We start from the raw sequence: 22,873 nt of genomic DNA on the forward strand, positions 1-22,873 counted from the left end.
AGCTACGTCGGCTATGTGTTGGTTGGGTCGGAGTTCAACCGAGGACCATATGCACGATAGTCGGAATCTCAGCAAAATAAATCAAACTGGACTGATGCTCGTGTTCTTGAAACGTTGATTGCTTTAACCAAGAACATTCCTTAGTGGGACTCCAGTCAACTGTATCATCTTACACGTAATTCTTCGAATATCAATAGAGAGGTTTAGCTCGCGCGTTTTTGGTATGCGGTTCGCAACCGGAAGAGAACATCTCAAGTGCCAGAACAATGGTGTCTCCCACGAGTCATCTCAAAGCAATGTACGGCGTCCTGTTCCAAACTGAAGCCTGATTATCTCTAAAAATGCTTGGTTACCCCAGTTTTCTTTTTGAATACCAAGATGACTTGCTAAGTTCTGCTTTCTCCGCATAAGTTTGAACCGCGGAAGAATATCCCTGTATTAATAAGCACCACCCATAGGAAATCCGAGTATCTCGAGATGCGCACAACGTATGCACAATAAAAACAAAAGGCACCGCCCTTAAGGACGGCGCCTACTATTGTTGTTGCGCATACGTTCTGCGCATCTCGAGATACTCGGATTTCCTATGGGTTGTGCTTACTAATACAGGGATATTTTTGCGCGGTTTAAAACTATCCGGAGAAAGTAGATCTGAGTAAGTACTCTTAGAATCCAAAGAGAAAACTGGGGGTAACCATGCATTTTTGAGAGATAATTAAGCTTCAATTTGAGAAAGAACGCCATACATTGCTTTGTCAGTTTAAAGCTTTTTACAAATATTATTCATGAATTATCTTTGAAACAACCTCGTTTCCAGGGTCTCTCTTCTCTGTCTCTCTTGTACAATTTCTCACAAGACAGAGACAAGTTAGAATAAGAGCGCGTTCGATTGACCCTAAGCAGAAAGGATGATACAAATGTGTTTAAAATAGCATTTCAGCAGATGTTTGACAATTTTAATGTGAATCTCCGCAAAAACGAAGGATTTCTAACCTGTATTCCTATTCCGGAATACGGTCAACCGAACGCGCCCTAAAAGAACTTTATTGCTTCTATGAGAAACATCACCCTACCAACTAGCCTGCAAAGGAGGCGTATTTTTGTTTTGGTAAGAATCATCGGCCGACATCTTGGATAGCGAGACAGACAGACAGGCCTGAGGCGAGTCAAAAAAATTGCACTCAGTGAGAGGAGGACACAGTATGAAATGGTAGTCCCAATCCTTTACCGATTGTGTGCTTTCAAAATGGCGGTCTATTTCGAACGTTGGACCTTGAGAAAGTGACCGCCTCCCAAAAAACGCCTGCTCTGCAGGCTACCTACCAACCGCTGACTAGCTTAGTTGGTTGAGCATCGCACTACTGTGTGGGAGGTCGTGGGATCAAAAACTCCGGTTTGACCAGCAGTCAGCGTCTTTAAATAACTGAGGAGAAAGTGCTGCCATTATAACGACATCTGAAAATGCCTAGAGTATCTTTTCAGATAAGGACGATAAACCGTTGGCCCCGTCTCATAACCTTCAATATCCCTAACCCCGTGAGACATAAAATAACCCACACACTATTCGCGAAGAGTAGGGCACGGGCTTCTCGATGTTGTGGCCTGTCCTATGTGTATACACTGTAGCTATCTAGTTGAACTCCTAGTATATTGCATTCTGATGTAGGATTATCCCCAATTGAAGCATTAAAACCATTTGCCGTCAACCCCAATGCGATCCTAAACGCTCTATTAATTTCTCATGACCCCTTTTTAACAGGCATTCAAGTCCGTAGCCCGGATATTAGGTGTGGCTCTTACTGAAAGACCAGATTTGCGATTAATAGTTTGCCAAGCGTTAAGGTTACTTATCTCCCAGAGTTCTGACAATGGTAGGTATAGTACCATTCTTTTGTATTTTTTTGGACCAATAAACCTCTTTCTAACCGATTTCGAGGGCATAACTCAAAAGTTTTGGTCCGCCCTTTCAAAGGGAACCTCGCTCCAACAACAATAACAACTTAAGTTACAGGAAATAATGGCATGTTGACACTCAGAATTTTCATAGAAAGCGTTGGTATACGAAATGAATGAATTTCAGAATCGCTTGTATTTGTTTTGAATTTTGAGCGCAGCCCCCATGTTGAACAACTGAAAGTTTTACGATTGCTTCTTAGCTTTTCAAAGTACCGGGGAGCGAACGCTCAAGGAGGCCTGGGTCCCCTTTAAATTGCTATAAATGAAACTCTTACAAATGATGTTGACATTCTTGAGATCGGAGGAAAAAGTAACTAAACTTATCGCGTCAATGAAATGCCAACAGATCGGTTTTCTTTTTCTCATTGCGCGAGCGGGCGGAATTCTGCGAATCCTGCAATCTGATTGGCCCTGGGAGCGGGCGGATTTTTTCTACCTTTCTCGTCAACCCGGGCGGAATCCCATCCGTGATTGCGTGAGCTTGTGTGATTAGCTTAAGTTTTAATTTTTTGACACCGAATCTGTTTACCGTACATACAGAAGTTATGATACAGATTCAGAACAGCATTTTCAAGACCTCGGTCACAGTTTTTCGCTATACGGACCTCCCATCTGGCAAACTGTTATTAGACGACTCGGAGGTCTTATAATAATTTTGCTTCTAATCTTTTTCAGCTGAAGAGAGGACAGCGTTGTCGCAGTACGCCAAAAACTACATTCCCATCCTTTTTAACTTGTACACTGGGGACGAAAAGGAAGTCCGTCCAATTAAGCCAGCTTTGTTGGAGACAACCAGGGTGTATCTGTCCATAGCCAGATCCGAGGTTAGTGTTTGCTTACACGTGAACTTATGCAAGAAAGACAACGTCTGCTTCGAGAACGTCATCGGCAATTTTAACTGTATGCGTTATTTTTTGTGATTATTCCTTTTTTTTTTTGGTGGGTGAAATTATGTTTTAGCAATCCAGGAATTCACAATTTTTTCAAAACCAATTACACATCTTGTTTACCCTCCAAAATTTCGCGCAATAAATCATTGTTTGCAATAGGCCACTTCGGAAAATACCACAATAGTCTTTTTTTGTCCCCCCAAATTTTGCATAAACATTGTTTTTGTTTTCTCTTGGGACCATCGTAAGTCCCAAGAAAAACTGGAAACAATGCTTATGCAAAACTTGGGGGGACAGACAAAGACTATTATGGTATTTTCTGAAGTGGCCTATTTCTCCTGGGAATGAAGATCGAAAACAATGCCTGTGCAAATGTTTTGGGGGTAAACTAGGTGTATTATGGGATTGAGAAAGTAAAAGCAAAAAAAAGTTTGCTGCGAGCCTAGAAGGCCCATCAGGCCGGCGCTTATCTCCGGTTTCTGTAGCATGAAGCGACTAGGAGTATTTTTACTCCTCCCTGGATGGGATTCTAGTCCATCATAGGGTTACCCCCAGCATTAACTTCACCAGTACCCATTTATACACCTGGATGGAGAGAGGCACCGTGAGAGTAAAGTGTCTTGCCCAAGAATCTTTCAAATGTTGTCTTATGGGAAAACAAAACATGCAAGCTAAAAAGCTCAATTCCAGGCTTGAGCGGGGCTCGAACCCAGGACCACGCGATTTCGCTTCACTGCTCTGCTACTGAGGTCGGCATTAGATTCCATCCACCAAAACCACGCTGGCAGAGAGAGAGACTGAGGTTGCATTCAAACACACTTTGTGATGCCTTGTACATAGTACTTCGTGTCAAGCCACCTGCGCATTAACATTTAGAATATCTATACAGAAAATATCTCAAACAGTCATAAAAGCTAACCGTAGGCCTAATTAGGACGAAAGAATAGTTCTAGGCCTAAGGTTAGCTTTTATGAAAGTTTGGGATACTTTCTGTATAGATATTCTAAATGTTAATTCTAAATGTTAATGTGAAGGTGGCTTGACGCGAAGTACTACGTACAAGGCGTCACGAAGTGTGTTTGAATTCAACCTCAGTCTCTCTCTTTGCCAGGGTGGTTGTGGTGGATGGAATCTAATGCCAATCTGCTACTGAGCTATAGACCTCTTTCATAATGGCGTCCAAATAAAATATTCTTCTGTTTTAATGCTAATAAGCCTTTCTAGCCTCGTTACAACGAGTAAATTTGAAAAGAATGCTTGTTTCAAAATGAAGGCAGTAGGTCTAATAAACATAAATACAAAGGAATGTAAAATCGGTCGCCATTTATGAAAGTGGTCTATCAAGCCAACTGTAAGCTTAAACTCTCGCGCATTGCAATTCGCCTGGTTCAAATATATGAACATTGAACAATTATTCGCCGAAGGCGAGGTGATTAATTGTTTTAGTGTAATTGCATAGGTGAGTTATTTGAAAAATATGGATTTTCTTTAAAACAATTAATTTCTTCGTCTGTCACCTCAACAAAACGGCTTGCGGCCATTTTAAAAAAAATTCGCGTAGTTAGGTGATTATCGCGTAATTTGAATCACCTCAAGTACAACCAATCAGTGCAGAGAATTTTCAATAATCAGCTATGTAATTATACTACTTCCATATATTCTATATCACTGCATTAGTCTTTACAACGTTTCCAAGTGTCCTTACTTGGTAACGAAGCCACAAATGAAACTCTTTTCACTTGTCTCCACTTTAAGACCGTTTTCGATAGCCGTTTGCATTGTACGTCGACAGTATCGTTTGGGTTCTTGTGCGCGATAGGAGAAAATGCGTTTACAAACGCAGTTTTTAATACTGATGTTTTGCTGTTGTCTTTAACTAGTTAGTGGCCACGTTCTTTTCGAAGGGTCTCGAGAAGCTAACGGATAGCCAGACAGATGCGAAGGCAAGGTTTGTGAACAGGATTGAGATACAGTGATGTGACATTTAGAACCATGACGAACCCCGGGCTACAATTTGCATTCAACGAGATTTGATTGCCTCAACAGCAACAACAATTTATTTGTACCATCAAATGCAATGATATTGCCAAGTATAGATGGAGATGATTCGACACCCAGGAGTGATCAGCAGGAGTGACCAGCATCCAAATTCTCCTCACAATTTCAATGAAATGTCAGTCAGACAGGTTTCGAGAATGATGATAATTATCAGCTCAATGGGTGTTATCTTAAAAGTTAAAAAGTTTTACAAACTCGGAGCTAAAAGTTAAAACTTATGAAATATTTCGTCCGTTTTTTAACCGGACTTCATCAGTCAATGATGTGAATGTTAAAAAGATGAATTTTAAAAAGGTTGATGAAGTCCGGTTGAAAAACGGACGAAATATTTCATAAGTTTTAACTTTTAGCTCCGAGTTTGTAAAACTTTTTAACTTTTATTATGCTTCCGGAGCAGGAAACAAATATTTTTGATTGGGTGTTATCTTGATATAACACCAAATTCTCATGACTACCCAACAAAGAAAGTCTATGGTACTAGTTAGGAGAATTAACGTTTCGATCACGCGAATGAAAAATTGTACATCATTTCTTTTTATATCGGTTGGTGTGTTCTCTTGAAATTCTATAATAAAGCAAATCCAGCCAGGGATCCCCTATATTAAAAAAAATACTATGAATATGTGGAGGCAGGCATTAATTTTTGAATGTGTTTTTTTTCCAACGCTAAGTGAGATAATTCTTAGGCTAACGGTTGTATTCTGGGTAGCAATCGGGGACTTGGACGTAATACGAACAACACACGCCAGCTAGCTTTGTCATTCGATGGAATCATTAGAGATACAGGAGAAATACAGACAGCTTTGAAAATAACCTAAAAAGCAGGCAGTCAGTATATTCAGTTATTATATGACTAGCTCCGTGAGCGGGCAAGATGAACCAAATCGCGCGCTCTGATTGGCTACCCGAGCGGGCAAGATGGAGCGATACTGCCCGCTCGGGATTTCTCGCTTGGTCCCGCAAGATCAAAGATCATTTTTTGGTGTTTTAAGTCATATAATAAATCCTTTATTGACCAAGATTGTTCGGTCAAGATGACTGGATATTGGCCTCGTTCTTTTTTTGCGTGTTTATGGACCTCGACTTCGTCTCGGTCCATAAACACGCAAAAAAAGAACTTGGCCAATATCCAGTCATCTTGACCGAACAATCTTGGTCAATAACCCATACATATCGAACGAGTTCAAGCTTGAACGTAACAATGCTATATATCGGTTGCAATTAATAGAGGTGAGCGCCAATAGAGAACACCATTTCCCCCATCCCATAATGCAATACGTTTAGAGGGGTCTTTACAAAAACAGTAGAAGTTATTTATTCGTGGGACAGTAGTATGCTTCATTGAACTGGGTATCCATTGTTTTAATGCAAAGAACGCCCCCCCCCCCCCTCCCTCCCAAAAAAAAAAATGAACTGTATTAAAGAGATTGGTGAAGTTAGCGAATTTAGGTCACATTTACACCACTGCAAATCGCGATCCCTAATCGATATTTTATATCTTAAGTACAGGATGGTCGTGGTCAAAGTATTAATACGCCTACATGTTTTCCTCTCAGAAACTTAATGATGGACTTAGTTATTGCAATGACACCTCACGTGGATGAGAAAAATATCAAGATACTGTACGACATGGCCGAGCCGTGGTTACAGGTAAGGACGTAGTTATTAGCTTGAGGCTTGTTGATGGAATATGCGGCGCCCTTTCACTTCCGGTAATGTCTTGTCAAGAGTGGTTGCACGAACAAACTTAGCAAACATTTGAGCAGACAACTCGTCGTATCTATTTTGTTACGCGATCGCCGAAGCTTGTTGAAGCCATCCTGCACAAACATTAATATTGTCTGAAACTCTTTAACAAATAGAGCGTCTGATCACAGATGACGTCAAAATGTGGCAAAACCAAGAACAGTGGACTTAGGGAGCTTACGAAACTACGACGCCGACGGCAACGACGACGCTACAAAACAATAGCTTTATTGAGCAAAAACAATGGCTCTGCACGCTCTGCACGTGCGTTTTACATTTTGGTACATTTCTTTGCCGTCATCTCCTAAATGACGACGTGAAATGACCAAATTCAAGGTTCTGTGGAGGACGTTAGCACATGACGATGAATTTTCAATTCTCTCTCTACGCTTCCAACCGAGTCATACCAGTTTAATTCCTCGACAGTTACTACACATTTTTAACGCGAAACGACATGAAATAGTTTCGTAGTGATATGAATAACGCGAACTTGTATTTTTAAATGAAGTCCTCGTAGCCGTCGTCGTCCTTGTTTCGTAAGCTCCCTATTAATGAACACTGAAACGCACGGCGACAATGTCATAGGTGAGAACCAATCAAATTAAAATGCGTGCATTATCAGGCTACTTACCCTTGCAACGTGAATACAAGTCTCACCGTTACTGGAAGTTGTTGACCCTCTTTGCACGTAGCCTGGCCTTGAATACGTTTTTCGTCACATAAATCGCTTCATCTGCCACGCGCAAAAGTCGTATTGTGTTTTTCCCCTCGAGATATCTTTTTTTTTCTGTGCACTTTTCAAGTTGACGAAAATTAGTAATAAGTTGACTGACGATTGTTTTATCTTGAAGGCCACGGATATCACACAGCAGAAGAAAGCGTATCGAATTTTGGAGCAGATTTGTGCTGCTGACTCGGAGAGATGCCAGAAATTTGTCGTATCCCATCTCAAGGAACTTCAAGGCATCCTGCTCAAGACACTGGCATCCTCTAGTTCGACTTCCAAAACTGTGAGTGCAAATGCGTTTACTCGACACAAAATACGGTCCGTGCATTCCTACCACGGGGACTTCAGAGACAATAGAATAATGTTAGAGGGAAATGGGTCTGTCTTTCTTTGCTCCACCTTCTCGATTTCACGTTTATTTCTGGCAGATCGGACCATGTTACTTTTACAGGGCTATCGTATTACTCCATGAGCGCACGTTGGAGATGAGATGTTAAGGAGTTTAAGAAACGACATGGAATATAGCAACGACAACTTCGTAAAACAATTAGAGAGATTCGGCATCAGGTTTATGTGAAATGGCAAACGTCGGCTTGTCGTTTCGCGTTTCACTTAAAATGGATTGAATCGCGACCCACGGCAACTCGGATTGGACTCTCGTAATCTCGAGAAAATCCTTACCTGTCTAATTTTGCGGGTTTGGATGAAGCTGTTTTGTGAGTCAACAGAGACTGAAGAGGATTGTGGTAAGGCGTCAGTTATCAACAGTCTATAACCATGAAACCTAATTTTTCCAAGTTCGACTTACCGGAAAATGGTTTTGGGGTTCTTTTTTTTTCTCTAACTTGTTATGTAAAAGAAAAACGAGAAGGAAATTCTACGTATAAGGCAAACGCGAAAATGCTTACTTCCACGTATAAACGACAAATGGCAACAGGCAAACGCAAAAAATGGCGGGAAAATCGTGGTCACGTGGTCACTTTGTCATTCGCTCTTCACTTAAACGTCACGCTAAAGCTCTCAAATATCATTGGTTAAAAGAGGAAAATAATCGTGCTGCGCGTGCGGCACGCATTTTACCGCATCATCATATTTGAGGTTTTGAGGATAACATGAACTTACAAATATACACCTTTACTCTGAAATCGTTCGTACCCAATTCATTCTTAGGATACTTGGCCCATATTGTACGACGTCAACGACATGTAATAATAGCCGCGAAAGAGTTACGATCGTGCAAAGTTATATTTTGAGGTGACGTTTTCGGTGACGTCGCCGTCCCTGTTAATAGCCACCGAGGTGCGTAACGCCGATTTGGCTGGAGCCAATCTCATATCCAACAAGTGGAATGAAATTATTGTTTGATTAAAATTCTTAATTGTGGCGCAATCAGTTTCCTTGTAAAGTCATACGGTATATTAGAACGCTTGTGTAACGCAATATTCGGGAATGAAAATTTAACAAAAGTTGTTATTTTCTCTCCTTTTTCTAGCCTCGCTTGCGTTGTCTTGCTCACATTGTTCACAAGTTGGAGAAACCTGGACGATTTGTTCGCGCAATCATCCCTGAGGTAAGAATTTTTAATCTGTCTGTTGTCAAACACCAGCCAGAGCAACATTAAGAGATCTCAAATGGGCCATGTCACGCAATTTTTGGTAATTTCATGACACGCCAAAAAAACTCTCATATAATAGGACGAAACGTCCATCGTAACATTATAATAGGATGGACACGTTCTATGGTGTACGGGTAGTTACTGTTTGAACAGAATAGAGTAGGAGATACAATTTAACTTAATTGCAAGTTTCCTTCTCATTGTGATTTCTATTACCACAGGTTATTCTTTGCACTAAGGAGGTTTCAGTCAAATCCCGCACAGCAGCTCTCACTTTGTTGGTCGAGTGCTGTAACTCCAGCTTCCGCTCCAGTGACAAAACGAGACAAGGTGAGGCAGGCCTTCTCACAATCTGGGTACCTGTTGATCACGTTAGAGGCCCTCTGAATTTACCACGGACTTGTCTTTGTCACCGTTATTGCCAGAAATGTGCTTTCGAACAGCATTTAAGTGAAATCAAATTTAACTACTACCTTCTGACGAAGAGTCAAAACTCACAAAGGTCAATTTTATTAATCTCCCGTTGGAAATCAGTATACTTCTATCCTTTCAATTGATACATCCAAATTTCTCTTTTTCAAACAGTTTTAGCAGAAACTAACCCTATCTGTTTTCAAGGAATTGTCGATCTCTCTTCTGGCCTTTTGTTCTTTTGCAAAAAATGCTTGTGTTTCTGCTTTCGATTTAATATATATGACCTTTTTATTTTCTAGAATGTCTGACTTCATTTCTTGAGTTGTTGGTCGCTGGTATCGCGGGCTCACCGCTCATGATCAGTGCAACGATTGTATCTGTATCACGGGTGATATACGAGTTTAAAGGTGAGTGGACTTTTTGGATTGTTGCTAATTTTCTCGGGTTCCATCGTTTCCAGAATTTCCTCTGCATCAAGGGCACCCAATTGACCAAATCTAGCAAAAATCCTCAAGGGGACGGACATACCTAAGTTCCTTGTTATGGATAAGATTTTTTTAAAACTCAGCTATAAGAATTTGATCTGTTCGGGTCTCGTACCTAGATGGTCTCGAATATTTTAGGGACTTGAAATCTTCCTTCAGAAATCAGTTGATAGCTGATAGCCATCGGAAAGTTACCTCCCGCGATTTTCCCTACGGACTGTCTGCTTCCTGAAAACGCTTCAGTGCAGACCTTTTCAAGTGCCAATGATTGCAATAACGTCCCCTCCCGAGAATTTTCGGTGACTGGTCCGTCTATAGCCTGCATTGCAGACGTAATCTAACACCGGTTAGTAACGTCTGCGAAGCAATGCCGAAATTCTCGTTCTGGGCTCCCCAGCAGCGTACCAGGATTTGAGTACGCGCCATGATTGGTCCGTTTAAAAAAAACAGTTGTTCGATTCACCGTCAATTGGCACACAACACTGGTAATAGCCAATCCGGTTAAAACGCATTTCCGCTTGTTCCTTGAGTCCTATGGGGGTGCAGAACAAGGATCTCTGCGCTGCTTCGCAGACGTAACTAACCGGTGTTAGATTACGTCTGCGACGCAGGCTAGTCCGTCTTTAATGAACAATGTTTATTTTTGGTAATTTCAGATGAAATTCCCAGTGCATTGTTGGAGCAACTTATGCAAGGATTTTTGGTTTGTTTGCGATCAACTTCCAAGGAGGTCATCAGCTCTTGTCTTGGTTTCTTCAAGGTAGTGAGTGCCGTCGAGTTGTAGTGGCGACTTTTGTCTCCTTTCCTCCTTTTCTTTTATACTTTAATTACTTTGTACTTTTCATTTGAAATCTACGAAATTTTGTTACACCTCGAAGCTTTTCTGTGCGCCACGATTGGGTTACGATCCGCCACGATCCGAGAGATCAAGCGAATTGCACAGTACAATCGTTAACTCTCCTATTTGCTTTTCGGCACAGTTTATGGATACAGCCTTTGTATTACAGATAATACAAACTATCTAGGTTTCTTTCTGTTGCATTGTCAGTTTGACTATTTGAGTGGCTGGTATGCTATTCTGGTATTCATGTTAGTGTGGCAGTCTTTTATATCATTCTTGATGGCGTAAGACTTGCCACATAGAAAACACCGTTTCCCGTCTGTTCAGCGAAGTTATAAGTCCTTTTGGACAGGGTTTGTAGCTGAACGGGTGACCGTGTGGGAAAACCCTGTTCGGTACACCTGTCAAGAGTTAGGCTTGTGCACTGGTCATCATCCGCGTCTTCCACCTCTGCAATCGTTTGTGGGCAGAGTTTCAGTCGACTTCAACTTGAGTCGAGTGTTTTTCTTCTGATACTCCGGTGTTCCTCCCTCAACAAAATCGACTTGCAACCAATGTCTGTGGCGCTGCATCTCCGGAAGTGACCAATCACGGCGCTCGTAGTATCTGTAGTATCATAAATTGAATAGGCCATTTCCGAGTTCATGTCTGCCTCCTCTTCAAAGCGAGTCTAAGTGCGAAGTTTTTCTTCTGAAAATTAGTTTTCATTTATATGTAAAGTAGAACCAATTACCATCACAAAAACTTCGCACTTAGACTCGCTTTGAAGAGGAGGCAGACACGAACTCGGAAATGGCCTATTGCGTGGTGCGAAAATTACAGTTCTCTCCGGGAACTGAGTAAGTTGCAGGACTATGAAATGCTGTCTTACCTATGGAAGCATGTATATTGCGTTGTCGTTCTCAAGGCTGATGCATTCATTCTTTTACTTTGACTTCTGTAGGTTGTTATTTCTGTCATGAGCCAACAGGAACTGTTGCCCTATGTGAAAGATCTTGTAAGTAAACTCCTCTGATGACTACATCTTTGCAGAGAAAAATGTGTTGTATACATTTTACTAAAGCTTGAGGTGATGCGGGTATTCAGCCACATTTGCCGTCGATTTTCCGAGAATATCTTGTTGGCTTGTACAGAGCTTACAAGCCGTATGCTGTACGAAGAACAGCAATTCATAATAAACGTCAAGTAGTGTGCTCTAACCCGTCTCCTCAACTTAAATGTGACATCGCCAGTGTAAGGAAAAGCAGACGAAAAACCTCATGTGGCCCCTAATCATATTTCGTAATAAGACGCAAACAGTAACCTAATGTCTAACCTAAGCCGAGATATTGTGTTTCTAGCGTTCTGGGACCAGTTGCTATAGGTTTCCATGGTATTCAATGCTCGCCTGGTTAGCGCTTTACATGCTTCGAGCAACCCGGGCCAGATTAGCTCACTCAATCTCGCTTATCACCAACTTTAGGGGGATCTTTGTTCACATTTTTTGCGTCATTAGCACAATGCTATCGTTTTGTCGTCATCCAGTCAAGGATGAAGTACTGCATATTGCAAGTGTATTGCATAGTCAGCTATCTGTGAAAAGTTGGATGGGGTACTCAGATAATCTCTGAGCAATGATGCTTGAATCGAATCGAACGTGTGAGACGTTAGCGCCTTTGTCACCCCGTCACCCAAGATCTTATCAGGTTTTGATGGCTAATAACTGGCTCGTTGGCAGTTCTTTTGCCTTTTAAAGTCAATTTGTAACTAGCACTATGCCTTGTGTGAGCAAACTCTTTTGTTAATGCAGTTGAATTGCTGGAGGTCTAAGCCTCAATCAACCCGAGATTAAATAAAGTATGTGTGTGTATCGTCAATTTGCAAACAGCATGATGTCTTACATACATACTTAATTGACAACTCCCCATATGGGCTTTTGACGGCCAGTGAAACACAATCACGACAGAACAGAACATTCAACAACAACTGTTAAGAATCCCAACTGGCCGAAGTCAAGCTATTGTAGTTGGCTGTTTACAAGTGGAGCTGAGAAATTGAACCAGGGACTAACAGAATAAAAATCAACCTGTGGTCAGAACGTGTCTTGAACCCGGGATCCCCGGATCTCAATCTCAGCACAAGCGCCCTAATCACTGGGCCACAATGGACGCCACAATGCCTTTTTGTGCCTTCTGTCAGCAAACTCGTATATTAATCAAACAAATTCGAAACAATGACGTTTGCAAATGCTCCATTGTACATGTAACACTGCATTTCTATGGACCTCACCCGTTTTGTTAATGAATTTTGCAACATGGTTATCCTCGTTGAAATTTAGGTGCAGACTATTAGTTTGAGTAATATTTGAACAGTTTCAGGAATTTCGGTCTGTGACATGAAATCTTCGTTTCTGTTGACCTCACCCTCATGAATTATTAATGACTTTGACTAAGGCATGTTCCTGTATTCTTCTTTTCCGCGTAGGTTAATGCTCTACTTACGCTGAATTACAATGCGAGACGCCGGTTTCGATTTAATGTGAAAGTTCTGTTTGAGCGACTGATCAAGACGTTTGGGTGAGTGATGTGATCAACTGGTTACTCAACTACAATGCGAAGCAAATGTTGTTCAATGCCAGCTGAGCTTGCTTGTTTAAAAGGAGGACAGTACTACTAACCGATTGTGCACTTGTTTGCTCGATATGCGCTATTAAGACCAATAGACCACATTCGTATTCTCAGTAGTGGACTGGAAGTAGCTTGCAATGGAGGCTAATGCGGGGAGATCTTTTCAAATGCAAATACTTTTTAATATATTCCCCGCATTTAATAGCCTCCATTGCAAGGTAGTTCCAGTCCAATACCGAGAATACGAATATGGTCTATTAAGTTATTCTTTGTATAGTTATCCTATGGATAGTGCTATTCACGGCGAGCGCAGAGGATGGCATCACTTGTACCGGCAAGCGGTTGAGTAGAGACTGGGCGCGAGTTTGTAAAAGCCCGCGCGAAAGAGCTCTCTACATCCGGGCGCGTTCCGTTTCTCGGCCCCAGTTTCCCACAAAAAAAACCACTCGCTTCCTCGATACGAAGCCTCACAACACAGGCTAAGAAAATTGTTTATCGTGACACGCCTTCGTTCTTTATCCCTGTAATGCGGCTGTCTTCTTGGTGTCATTCGACGTAGCCTTGACGTTCGAACTGACCCCTATGATACTTAAGTTAAGACTCAGTTTTTGTTTGTACTTCAGCTATCAAACCATCTTCAAGTGCACACCTGAGGAGCATCGAAAACTGGTCCACAACACTTACAAGACAACTCAGCGAGTGAAGAGACAAAAAATGGCTGCCAGAATGGAAAAGGAGTTGGTAATTATTTTCTTTTAATTTTGTGCTCTTGTGTCCCTTTGGCTGTTGCTTATTACCGCTAATATCAGATTGTAGTATTCTTGGCATCTTATTGCTTTGTCTCTGTAATTTGGAGGTGGTGGGGTGGAGGAAGCAGGGTTATTCGCCACAGTGGTGAGGTGAGGACATTCGCTTTCCACCTATGTGACCGAGGTTCAACTTCATTACGATTGATTTGGGTTTCTTGGTTCTTTGCTCTGCTCCGAGAAATTTTTCTCAGGGTGTTCCGGTTTTCCCCTCTCATCAAAAACCAAATTGTGATTGATTTGCAGTCTCTTCAATAGGCCATTTCCGAGTTCATGTCCGCCTCCTCTTCAAAGCGAGTCTAAGTGCGAAGGTTTTGTTATGAAAATTTGTTTTTATTCATATGTAAAGTAGAGCTAATTACCACCGCACAAGAACTTTGCACTTAGACTCGCTTTGAAGAGGAGGCAGACGTGAACACGGGATTGGCCTATAAGTAGGGCACTTGTGCCCAGCTAAATATGCTAGCTTGATGCTTTAAACAGATTGATGATAATAATTTGTGCGATGTAATTGACTGTCCAGTGAAACAAAATTCATGACTGAAAGGAACACAGCACAAGAAATCTTTTAGAGCCCCAACCGGTGGGAAGCAGACCAGTTTGCTATTTACAAGCACAACTTGTAGTTTGAATGAGGTCTGTCAAGAACCTTTTTTAGCTCTCCAGCATGTCTGGCTTCACAACCACACGATCACACTTCCTTCTTACTTTTGCGTGGCGCCATGACTAAACCAGGTAGCTTAGGTGACCTGCAAGAGTTTGCTGTAACAAAAAAAACAGTGAATTTGGCAGGCTTTCTTCTTTTGACACATTGTGGTATTTCGCTGGTCCTGGAAAGCCAGAGTCGTGAACTTAACTGATCGTAGCAAGCCAATGAAAGAGTACATTAATAGAAGAAAGGTTGCGCAATTAGTCCGACAGTTGACCATTTATAATTTCTTTTTGCATCCTATTTTGTTTCCATAGAACGAAGACATGGAAGACCAAGAAGACGAAACACCACGAATTGAGAGGTTTGTTTAAAAATGTGTGTTTTTCCTTTTTTCAACTGTCGTTACAACAAAAAAAAGATTATACAGGTCTTATGTCCAAGGCCCAACATGAAGCTCAAAATAAATGCATGGAATGCAGCTATTTTACTCGTTAGAAATCCGTGGGGAAAAATTTTCAAGACTACTGGTTTCCATGCAATAAATCTACATAGATCGGTTTGTCGGTCATATACTTCATTTTAGTAGCAGTAATACATTTGAAGTATGTTGAACATTACTCTCTAGTTATGAAGACCTCATGTTCGGAGAAGATGAAGAAGATGATATGCCTGGATCAAAAAAGAAGGTAACTAAAACCGTGCTTCGTTCTTTAATACGCAACACTTGAGACCTTTACTTCCCTTATCTTTATTGGTTGTAAAACTTCATTAAGATTTTTTCGAATTTGAGAAGACTTGTAGTTTACTTCGCATTATCCACAGGGTTAATGATTGTATCGTCATGGGCTGAGGGCCGGTGCAAATCATGGTTATTACGACAAAACCGCGTTACTTTTGTGGCTCCTGTGGCCCGGTTGCCTTTTAATTTCTGGTTAGGTAACGAACTAGACCTTGCGAGAACTTAAAAATTTATCACCGCCAAGAAGAGAAGGACTTCTTTTCGGTGACCGTCGCGGCATTCATTCATTCGTTCGTTCGTTCGTTCGTTCGTTCGTTCGTTCGTTCGTTCGTTCGTTCGTTCGTTCGTTCGTTCGTTCGTTCGTTCGTTCGTTCGTTCGTTCGTTCGTTCGTTCGTTCGTTCGTTCGTTCGTTCGTTCGTTCGTTCGTTCGTTCGTTCGTTCGTTCGTTCGTTCGTTCGTTCGTTCGTTCGTTCGTTCGTTCGTTCGTTCGTTCGTTCGTTCGTTCGTTCGTTCGTTCGTTCGTTCGTTCGTTCGTTCGTTCGTTCGTTCGTTCGTTCGTTCGTTCGTTCGTTCGTTCGTTCGTTCGTTCGTTCGTTCGTTCGTTCGTTCGTTCGTTCGTTCGTTCGTTCGTTCGTTCGTTCGTTCGTTCGTTCGTTCGTTCGTTCGTTCGTTCGTTCGTTCGTTCGTTCGTTCGTTCGTTCGTTCGTTCGTTCGTTCGTTCGTTCATTCATTCATTGTCGGTTTATTACTGTTCGCAGTGTCCTTTCTGTAGAAAGCTCTTAAAATTGTGAACTTACATTTTTCCAGGGGAGTATAGAAAGGAAAACAAAAGAACGAGCTAAAGCTCCGAAATCCTGGATCCGAGAGGGGCATGACGAGGAACCGGTTGATTTTCTCGATCCAGCGGTGGTGCAAAGGGTTGTGGGTAAGTTGTTTTAAAGAAGGAATCATCTATTTCCGCTTTTACTTCACTTCTCTTCACTTCACTGGAAAGTAAAAACTGGTTACCGTAAAAACGTTTCGCTTAATTTGACTTTTTGTTTATGATTCTGCTGAGTTTATCCCGGTTCTCTCATCGCTCTGTGTTCTTTTAAATGATACCCGGTGAACTTTGTAATGCCATGGTTAAACCGGATCAAACTTCTCTTAAATGGTAGGAAAAAGTTATGTCGGTGTCATGTAAACGATCGAAGAGCGACAAGATAGAACCAAGGTGAACTAGAAACAGAATGAATGCCGTGATATCGTGTACATAACCACGCGGACGCGCTTAAGAAAAGAGCTTTATGCATGGAAACTTGGTTGTCTCTGAAATATAATTATCTGCTGCACGGCCAACGTTTGAAAACTAAACCTATCCTTTCTCGTTTCTCATACATGTTCATCGCCGTGAAATGACACTGATCTCGAATATGCACGGCCTGCTCCCGTCTGACCTTGTAGCTAAGTCAGTAGAGCAACGGTGAGCTAATCTGAAGGTCGCGTGGGTTCCATTTCCTCCTTGGAGAGAGTTTTCTTTGTCTTTACTGATGTTGTCCCTGCTCCATGACTTGGACTAATGCTCAGATGGAGTACATTAGCATAAAGATAGCACTCAAAGTTACCTAGCGTTTTAGCGGTCTTAAATTAATTACCATGTTGACCTCTTCATTTTTAATCTTTTTTTGTTAACGATCGAAGCCTAGCTTAAATGTTTAGCGTGACTTTATTAGTACCGCCTTGCAAGCAGAGCCTCTCTAAAACTCACTAGAGGGCGAAAAAAAAAGTACCCCTTTTCGGAACTTAAGAAAAGCTTAGAATAAACTGGTGACTCAGTTGTGACGTGAGGTCAAGTGGCGTTAACGTTCGGTTAACGAATTTGTGTAGGTAAGCGGTCTGATCTTGTAGAATTGATCAGCTAGTTATCATTTGCCTGCTATTGATGTTCCACTTGTTTGAAAATTTCTTCCTGAAGCTTCCGACCCAACCAAACCCGTCAAGCGTAAGGCGATGAATGATTTCGAGATTTCTTCTGAGGGAAAACTTCTCATTCCGGACAAGGAGAACAAAGAGGACCGGGAGGAGCCTGGGACCAAGCGGAAAAGAAAACCAGGTATGGTATACAGTGTCAATAGTGAAGTACTTTGCTCCTATAATGTTTTCGTAACGTGTCACAGAACTGGAAAAATTACACCTAAACGACGATAGTGCCAGTTTGCCCTGACTCTAACGCTAGAAACGTTAGCTCACAAATTTTGCGATGGTTAAAGGCTCACCTTCAACCGACAGGCATTGCCGCGGAACAATTTTCATATATGAAAATTCCGCCCAAAGCTGAAATTCATCCAATTAGATCGCTATGATAAGCAATGCGAATTTCCATAACAAAAACAAACGGTCGAAAAGCCTGTCGGTTGAAGGCGAGCTGTTAAAGACGGTGCCTACTAATTCAAATATATTTTTGAGCGGTCTATGAATAGGAGGGAAAAGCAGCTCTTAGCAAGTGTTACTGAAATCCAAAATGAAAATTAGGGGTAACCACGCATTTTTCAAAGATAATTAATCAACAATATTTGTAAAAAGCTGTAAAATACAAAGTAATGTATGGCGTTCTTTTCCAAATTGAAGCTTAATTATATCTGAAAAACGCATGTTTATACCCCCAATTTTCTCTTTGGATACCAAGACCACTTGCTAAGTTCTGCTTTCTCCGCAAAGTTTTAAACCGCATAAAATAATCCCTGTATAAGTAAGTGGTGGTGGCCTCATGGTTAGTGTGCTCGACTTCGGAGCGAATGGTCCGGGTTCGGGACCTGGCCGAGGACATTGTGTTGTGTTCTTGGGCAAGACACTTTACTCCCTCGCTGCCTCTCTCCACCCAGGTGTATAAATGGGTTCCAGCGAAATGCTGGGGGTAACCCTGCAATGGACTAGCATCCCATCCAGGGGGAAGTAGAAATACTCCTAGTCGCTTCACGCTACAGAAACCGGGGATAAGCCCCGGCCTGATGGGCTACTAGGCCTGTAAGCTGACTTTACCCACCTTTTTATAAGAAAGCACCACCCATAGGAAACCCGAATATCTCGAGATGCGCAGGACGCATGCGTTATAACAATAGTAGGCACCGTCCTTAATTTACGTTTTATCAACTCGTTCGATAAATCAAATTTTCGTGTTTCACTTCCCACCGACGCAGAAGCATAGTTTCTTCGGAATCTAACCCTCTCATTAAACATCATTGCAACCCGCGTAAGGGCAACGCTTGGATTACTGGCCCCGATGTCACTTACGTTGTAACGTGCATTGCAAGGTTCACTACACAATCTCTTCTCCTCGATGATTGACGTCGTATGAACGACACTCGACGACTGTTCAAACTTGCGAGAGTCGAAATTGAACGATTGTTTCTCATTCGACGAATTTCCTGTGGGAGGAGAGATTGGATGCCCATTGCAAGACCGGACTACTACAATGACATGCCAACATGATCTAACTTTGAAACTGTCAGTAATATTGCTAATTCTCACTGTTCTTCTTTCTAGATCTTGAAGACTCCGATGAGGACATAGAAGATGTAAGTCAGATAATTAACGATTTAGATCTTTTGCGCGCACAATGCTGACGTTATGAATTTAGATGCTCATTGCCATTATCAAGCAAGAATGATGATAATGATTATTATTTTTGTTATTCCGCAAGAGTCCATCCTCGCGTAAAAGGAAACGGAAATCGTCTGTGGATGATAATGAGGATGATATCAATGATAAAGGTTTGTCAGGGCATTTTCATATTTCTTATTTCTTTGCGTAGTTATCGACGTAATACATATTTTTTTTAAAGAAACGGTTCAACCCTTGTGTTCATAACCAGGAGCCTACATCTCCAATAGCAGGTCGACTTTGTAACGGCATTTTCACAGATCAAGCAATTTTTTAGACCAGTTCTTATATAAGGTTTGACTTGCACGAGTGATCATTTTAAATCCCATGGGTATTTATTTCTCATGCAAGACTTGTGATTAGCTGGAAAGGTCTGGTTTCGCGGGAAAATCAATCTAAAACTAAAAGCGCTGTTACACTGTGCAATTTTTGGTGCAATTTGTCTCGCAACGCCATTTCTACAAACGTTTTAACATTACAAAACAAGTTCTTTTACGGGTGTTACACTGAGCAACGTTTCATGCAACTTGTCTCGTGTCGATGATCACAGAGATTAAAGGAACATTTTCATTGGCTGGTGCCGCAAACCGTTGAGACACAAGTGGCAGGACAGATGTTACACTGCGCAATGCTTAAAAAATTCGTTGCAACCGTTGCGCAAGGTAGAACTCAATTCTACTTTCCGCAACGTTTCTGCAACTTGTCTCGCAATGGCGTTTCGAGACAAGTTTCACAGTGTAACAGCGCCTTAACTCCGTCTGTAAAAACGCCGTTGCGCAAACACAACGAAGATGTGCGCTTCTAGTCACGGGCTCCTGTTAAAGTTAATGTTTGCTTTTCAGGGCGTTCTTCAAAACGTGGCCAGAGTGAAAAGGCATTTGGAGCGGAGTTCAAAGCAAAGGTATTTAAAAACTGCAAACTAAATCGAACAAGACTTCTTAAAAAGATGCGTCTGCCTTTCTGCAAACGACTGTGCGACCTGACGAACAAAGGAAAGCCTAAACGAGCTTACCAGTGAATGAGAGACCGCTCGGCGGACCGACCAAACGAACGCAGGACTCTGACCGCGCCGATTCACCGCGACGGATCGACCGAGCTTGATTCTCCATTTTCTTGGACATTTTATTGAAAGAAAATGTTATTTTCTTCATTAATAGAAAGCGGGTGGGGACGTGAGGAAGAAGGGCAAGCCTGATCCGTTCGCTTACGTGCCTCTCCAACGTAAAACGCTAAATAAAAGGTAAGTCCCCCTTTTTGAAGGAACGCTTTTTGATATATCGCGGTGTGTTCATTGGCGTGTAAAAGGCTGGTATGCTTGTACTCAGAAATTGTCTTTGGTCTTTGGCTATCATTATTGGGAATGTGGAATGAACATCGTCCACTTTATTTCTCATCACGGCAATTATTACTTTCCAATCTGCTCTATTCCTTCAAAGCTAAAACTGTAAATTAACACGATTGAAAACTGTAAGAAAGAAAAGTATAGAGAAAACTTACGGTAATCTTGAATTAGCTTGCTTCCACAGCGCGAATGAAGAACTTATAATTATTCTGACAAGATTGTTGTTAATGGTTTTCAAGTGACCTGGAACCTAAAGTCGAATCCGCAAAACGTTGTAGGCCACTTTCATAAATGGCGACCACTTTTACATTCTTTTGTATTTATGTTAATTAGACCTACTGTCCTCGTTTTGAAACAAATATATTCTTTTGAAAGTTGATGGTCCTAGCGAGGCTAGAAAGGCTTATTAGCATTTAAACACTAAAATATTTTATTTGACCGCCATTATGAAAGAGGTCTATGTTAGTATGGAACTTTGATTGTGATTGAAAACCAGTTTTATCATGGTGAGGTCTTGGTCGCTTTCCTATGAAAAAGGATAAATGCAGTGCGAATGGCATGCGCTCGTTTGTTGTATGATATTTGATTGGTCTGTGTGGGGTTGCCCGAAGCTTGGTAAGCGCAAATAGACCATTTTACAGTTGTGTGCTCAGTTACCTGGCCTTTGAATGAAAGTGAGTCTGGAGTTGACCTTGCTTTGATAGAAACCTCACTGCTTTTCTTATATTAATGATGTTGTTCTCATGCTAATTAGTAGGAACTTACGTAAGAAAAGCAGTGAGGTTTCTATCAAAGCAAAGTCAACTCCAGCCTCACTTTCATTCAAAGGCCAGGTAACTAAGCACACAACTGTAAAATGGTCTATTAGCCTTAAATACGTGACATGTGTGGAAGATGTGCGGGAGTAATCAAACCGGCACCATTCGGTACGAAATTACTTTAGATTTGTGCGCCGTAGAAGACGCGAAAGGAATCTAAGTTAAAGGTCAACAAGTACACTTTCTTTCTTTCTTTTGCACAGAAAACAAAGAAAAATGGTCGGCCAATTCAAGGGCTTGGTGCGAGCAACCAAGCGGGGAGCGGTCAATGCCAAACACAAGAAAAAGAAGAGATAACAGAATAGTTGCTTTTGAGAATTTGGATGGCAGAGGAAAGAATCGGTTCGTTTGGGGTGACACTGTGAGGGGGATGGTGAAGTTAATACCGTGAAACGAAATGTGATAAGGCATCAAGCTGTTTGTTGGCGTTGGGACTGAAATGCCATCTACAGAATTTTTGCTCCCCCAATCCACGAAACAGTTCTTCGACATTTTCCAAGTCGATTAAAAACTCTTCCATTACAGCTCAAATGGCCCAAAAGGAAAATACCATTATACTCTGTTTGTCCACCCAAATTTTGAATAAGAATTGTTTCTTGTTTCTCTTGAGACCTATAATGGTCCCAAGAGAAAACAAAAACGGTGCTTTTTCAAAATTGGTGTTTTCTGCCTCGGCCAATAAACTGAATTCTTCCCACACAAGCTTTCCTGAATTCCTTGTTAACTGCAAAGCATGTCCTAGCAACTGATTTTGCTACAACGTCAGGCAGCTCATTACTTGCATAATAAATGGAAGTTACAGATGATGTTATTCTTGGTTATTTTCCCGTCGTTAAAATCGAGCGTTGATGTATCAGAGACTTGTACTGTGCCACCGACTTGGGATTTAAAACTTCAATTGAAGTGCTTTCATTTGAGTATAACTTCCAGTTTTAGGCAAGTTTTAGTCGCATATTAGATACTACGCTGACGAAAGTGGCGTAAATAGCGATGCGTATTGTTCAAGCGTCCACTCTTTTGTAATGTTTTTTTCATAATCCCTCAAGTTATTTCCAACGTAAAAAAGTTTAAAACTATTTCTTAATTCACGCTCTTGTTGACGTGCCCATGATAATCGAAGTTCGAAGTGGCGGAAGCTTTCCTATTCGTTTGATCTGTCTCCTCGCAATTCCAGCACGTGACCAGCGCGGTTCAGGCACCCAAAAGCTTCTTCATGGTGTATCCCTGGGAAATAAATATTGTTCGTTCATTCGACACTATCAAATTCTCCCCCTTGGATAATGGCGGTCCACAACCTTGGACTCTGTGTTGAAAAATCTTCCCACCCGCCTCTTCATGCAATTTTCATAGCAGAACGTGCCCATTTTTGCGAACAACATTGAACGGGAGGGGAAAGGGAAGGAAGGAAAAGTTTTTTTTTAATGTTCTAACTAAGCCAGTTGTAACCTTGTAACCATTTGTTGGAGTTTTCCCCACAAGGTGTTAATAGGGAGCTTAAGCAACGACAACGGCGACGGCAACGAGAACGTCATCTCAAA

The 22,873-nt window shown here is 41.5% G+C and overlaps 2 protein-coding genes across 3 annotated transcripts in view; one reads left to right on the top strand and one right to left on the bottom strand.

Moving 5' to 3' along the window:
* LOC138006699 (RRP12-like protein) overlaps positions 1-22,139 on the top strand; it is a 40,598-nt gene extending 18,459 nt beyond the window's left edge. The window contains exons 19-39 of the mRNA XM_068853186.1: positions 1,760-1,871; positions 2,632-2,780; positions 4,727-4,794; positions 6,461-6,554; positions 7,502-7,660; positions 8,870-8,947; positions 9,214-9,322; positions 9,706-9,813; positions 10,548-10,651; positions 11,676-11,729; positions 13,196-13,287; positions 13,962-14,079; positions 15,111-15,157; positions 15,422-15,482; positions 16,344-16,461; positions 17,491-17,628; positions 19,059-19,090; positions 19,216-19,285; positions 20,018-20,076; positions 20,333-20,415; positions 21,539-22,139. Of these exons, the coding sequence (XP_068709287.1) occupies positions 1,760-1,871; positions 2,632-2,780; positions 4,727-4,794; positions 6,461-6,554; positions 7,502-7,660; positions 8,870-8,947; positions 9,214-9,322; positions 9,706-9,813; positions 10,548-10,651; positions 11,676-11,729; positions 13,196-13,287; positions 13,962-14,079; positions 15,111-15,157; positions 15,422-15,482; positions 16,344-16,461; positions 17,491-17,628; positions 19,059-19,090; positions 19,216-19,285; positions 20,018-20,076; positions 20,333-20,415; positions 21,539-21,632 (1,947 nt within the window). The 3' untranslated portion in view covers positions 21,633-22,139. The remainder of the gene's footprint in view (positions 1-1,759; positions 1,872-2,631; positions 2,781-4,726; positions 4,795-6,460; positions 6,555-7,501; positions 7,661-8,869; positions 8,948-9,213; positions 9,323-9,705; positions 9,814-10,547; positions 10,652-11,675; positions 11,730-13,195; positions 13,288-13,961; positions 14,080-15,110; positions 15,158-15,421; positions 15,483-16,343; positions 16,462-17,490; positions 17,629-19,058; positions 19,091-19,215; positions 19,286-20,017; positions 20,077-20,332; positions 20,416-21,538) is intronic.
* Positions 22,122-22,873, bottom strand: part of LOC138006698 (myoferlin-like) — a 70,579-nt gene continuing 69,827 nt past the window's right edge. For both annotated transcript variants that reach the window (XM_068853184.1, XM_068853183.1), the window contains one exon: positions 22,122-22,559. In XM_068853184.1, coding sequence (XP_068709285.1) covers positions 22,527-22,559 — 33 coding nt within the window. In that variant the 3' untranslated portion in view covers positions 22,122-22,526. The remainder of the gene's footprint in view (positions 22,560-22,873) is intronic.

This window comes from Montipora foliosa, chromosome 6, assembly GCF_036669935.1.
Source record: "Montipora foliosa isolate CH-2021 chromosome 6, ASM3666993v2, whole genome shotgun sequence".
Classification (NCBI taxonomy): domain Eukaryota; kingdom Metazoa; phylum Cnidaria; class Anthozoa; order Scleractinia; family Acroporidae; genus Montipora; species Montipora foliosa.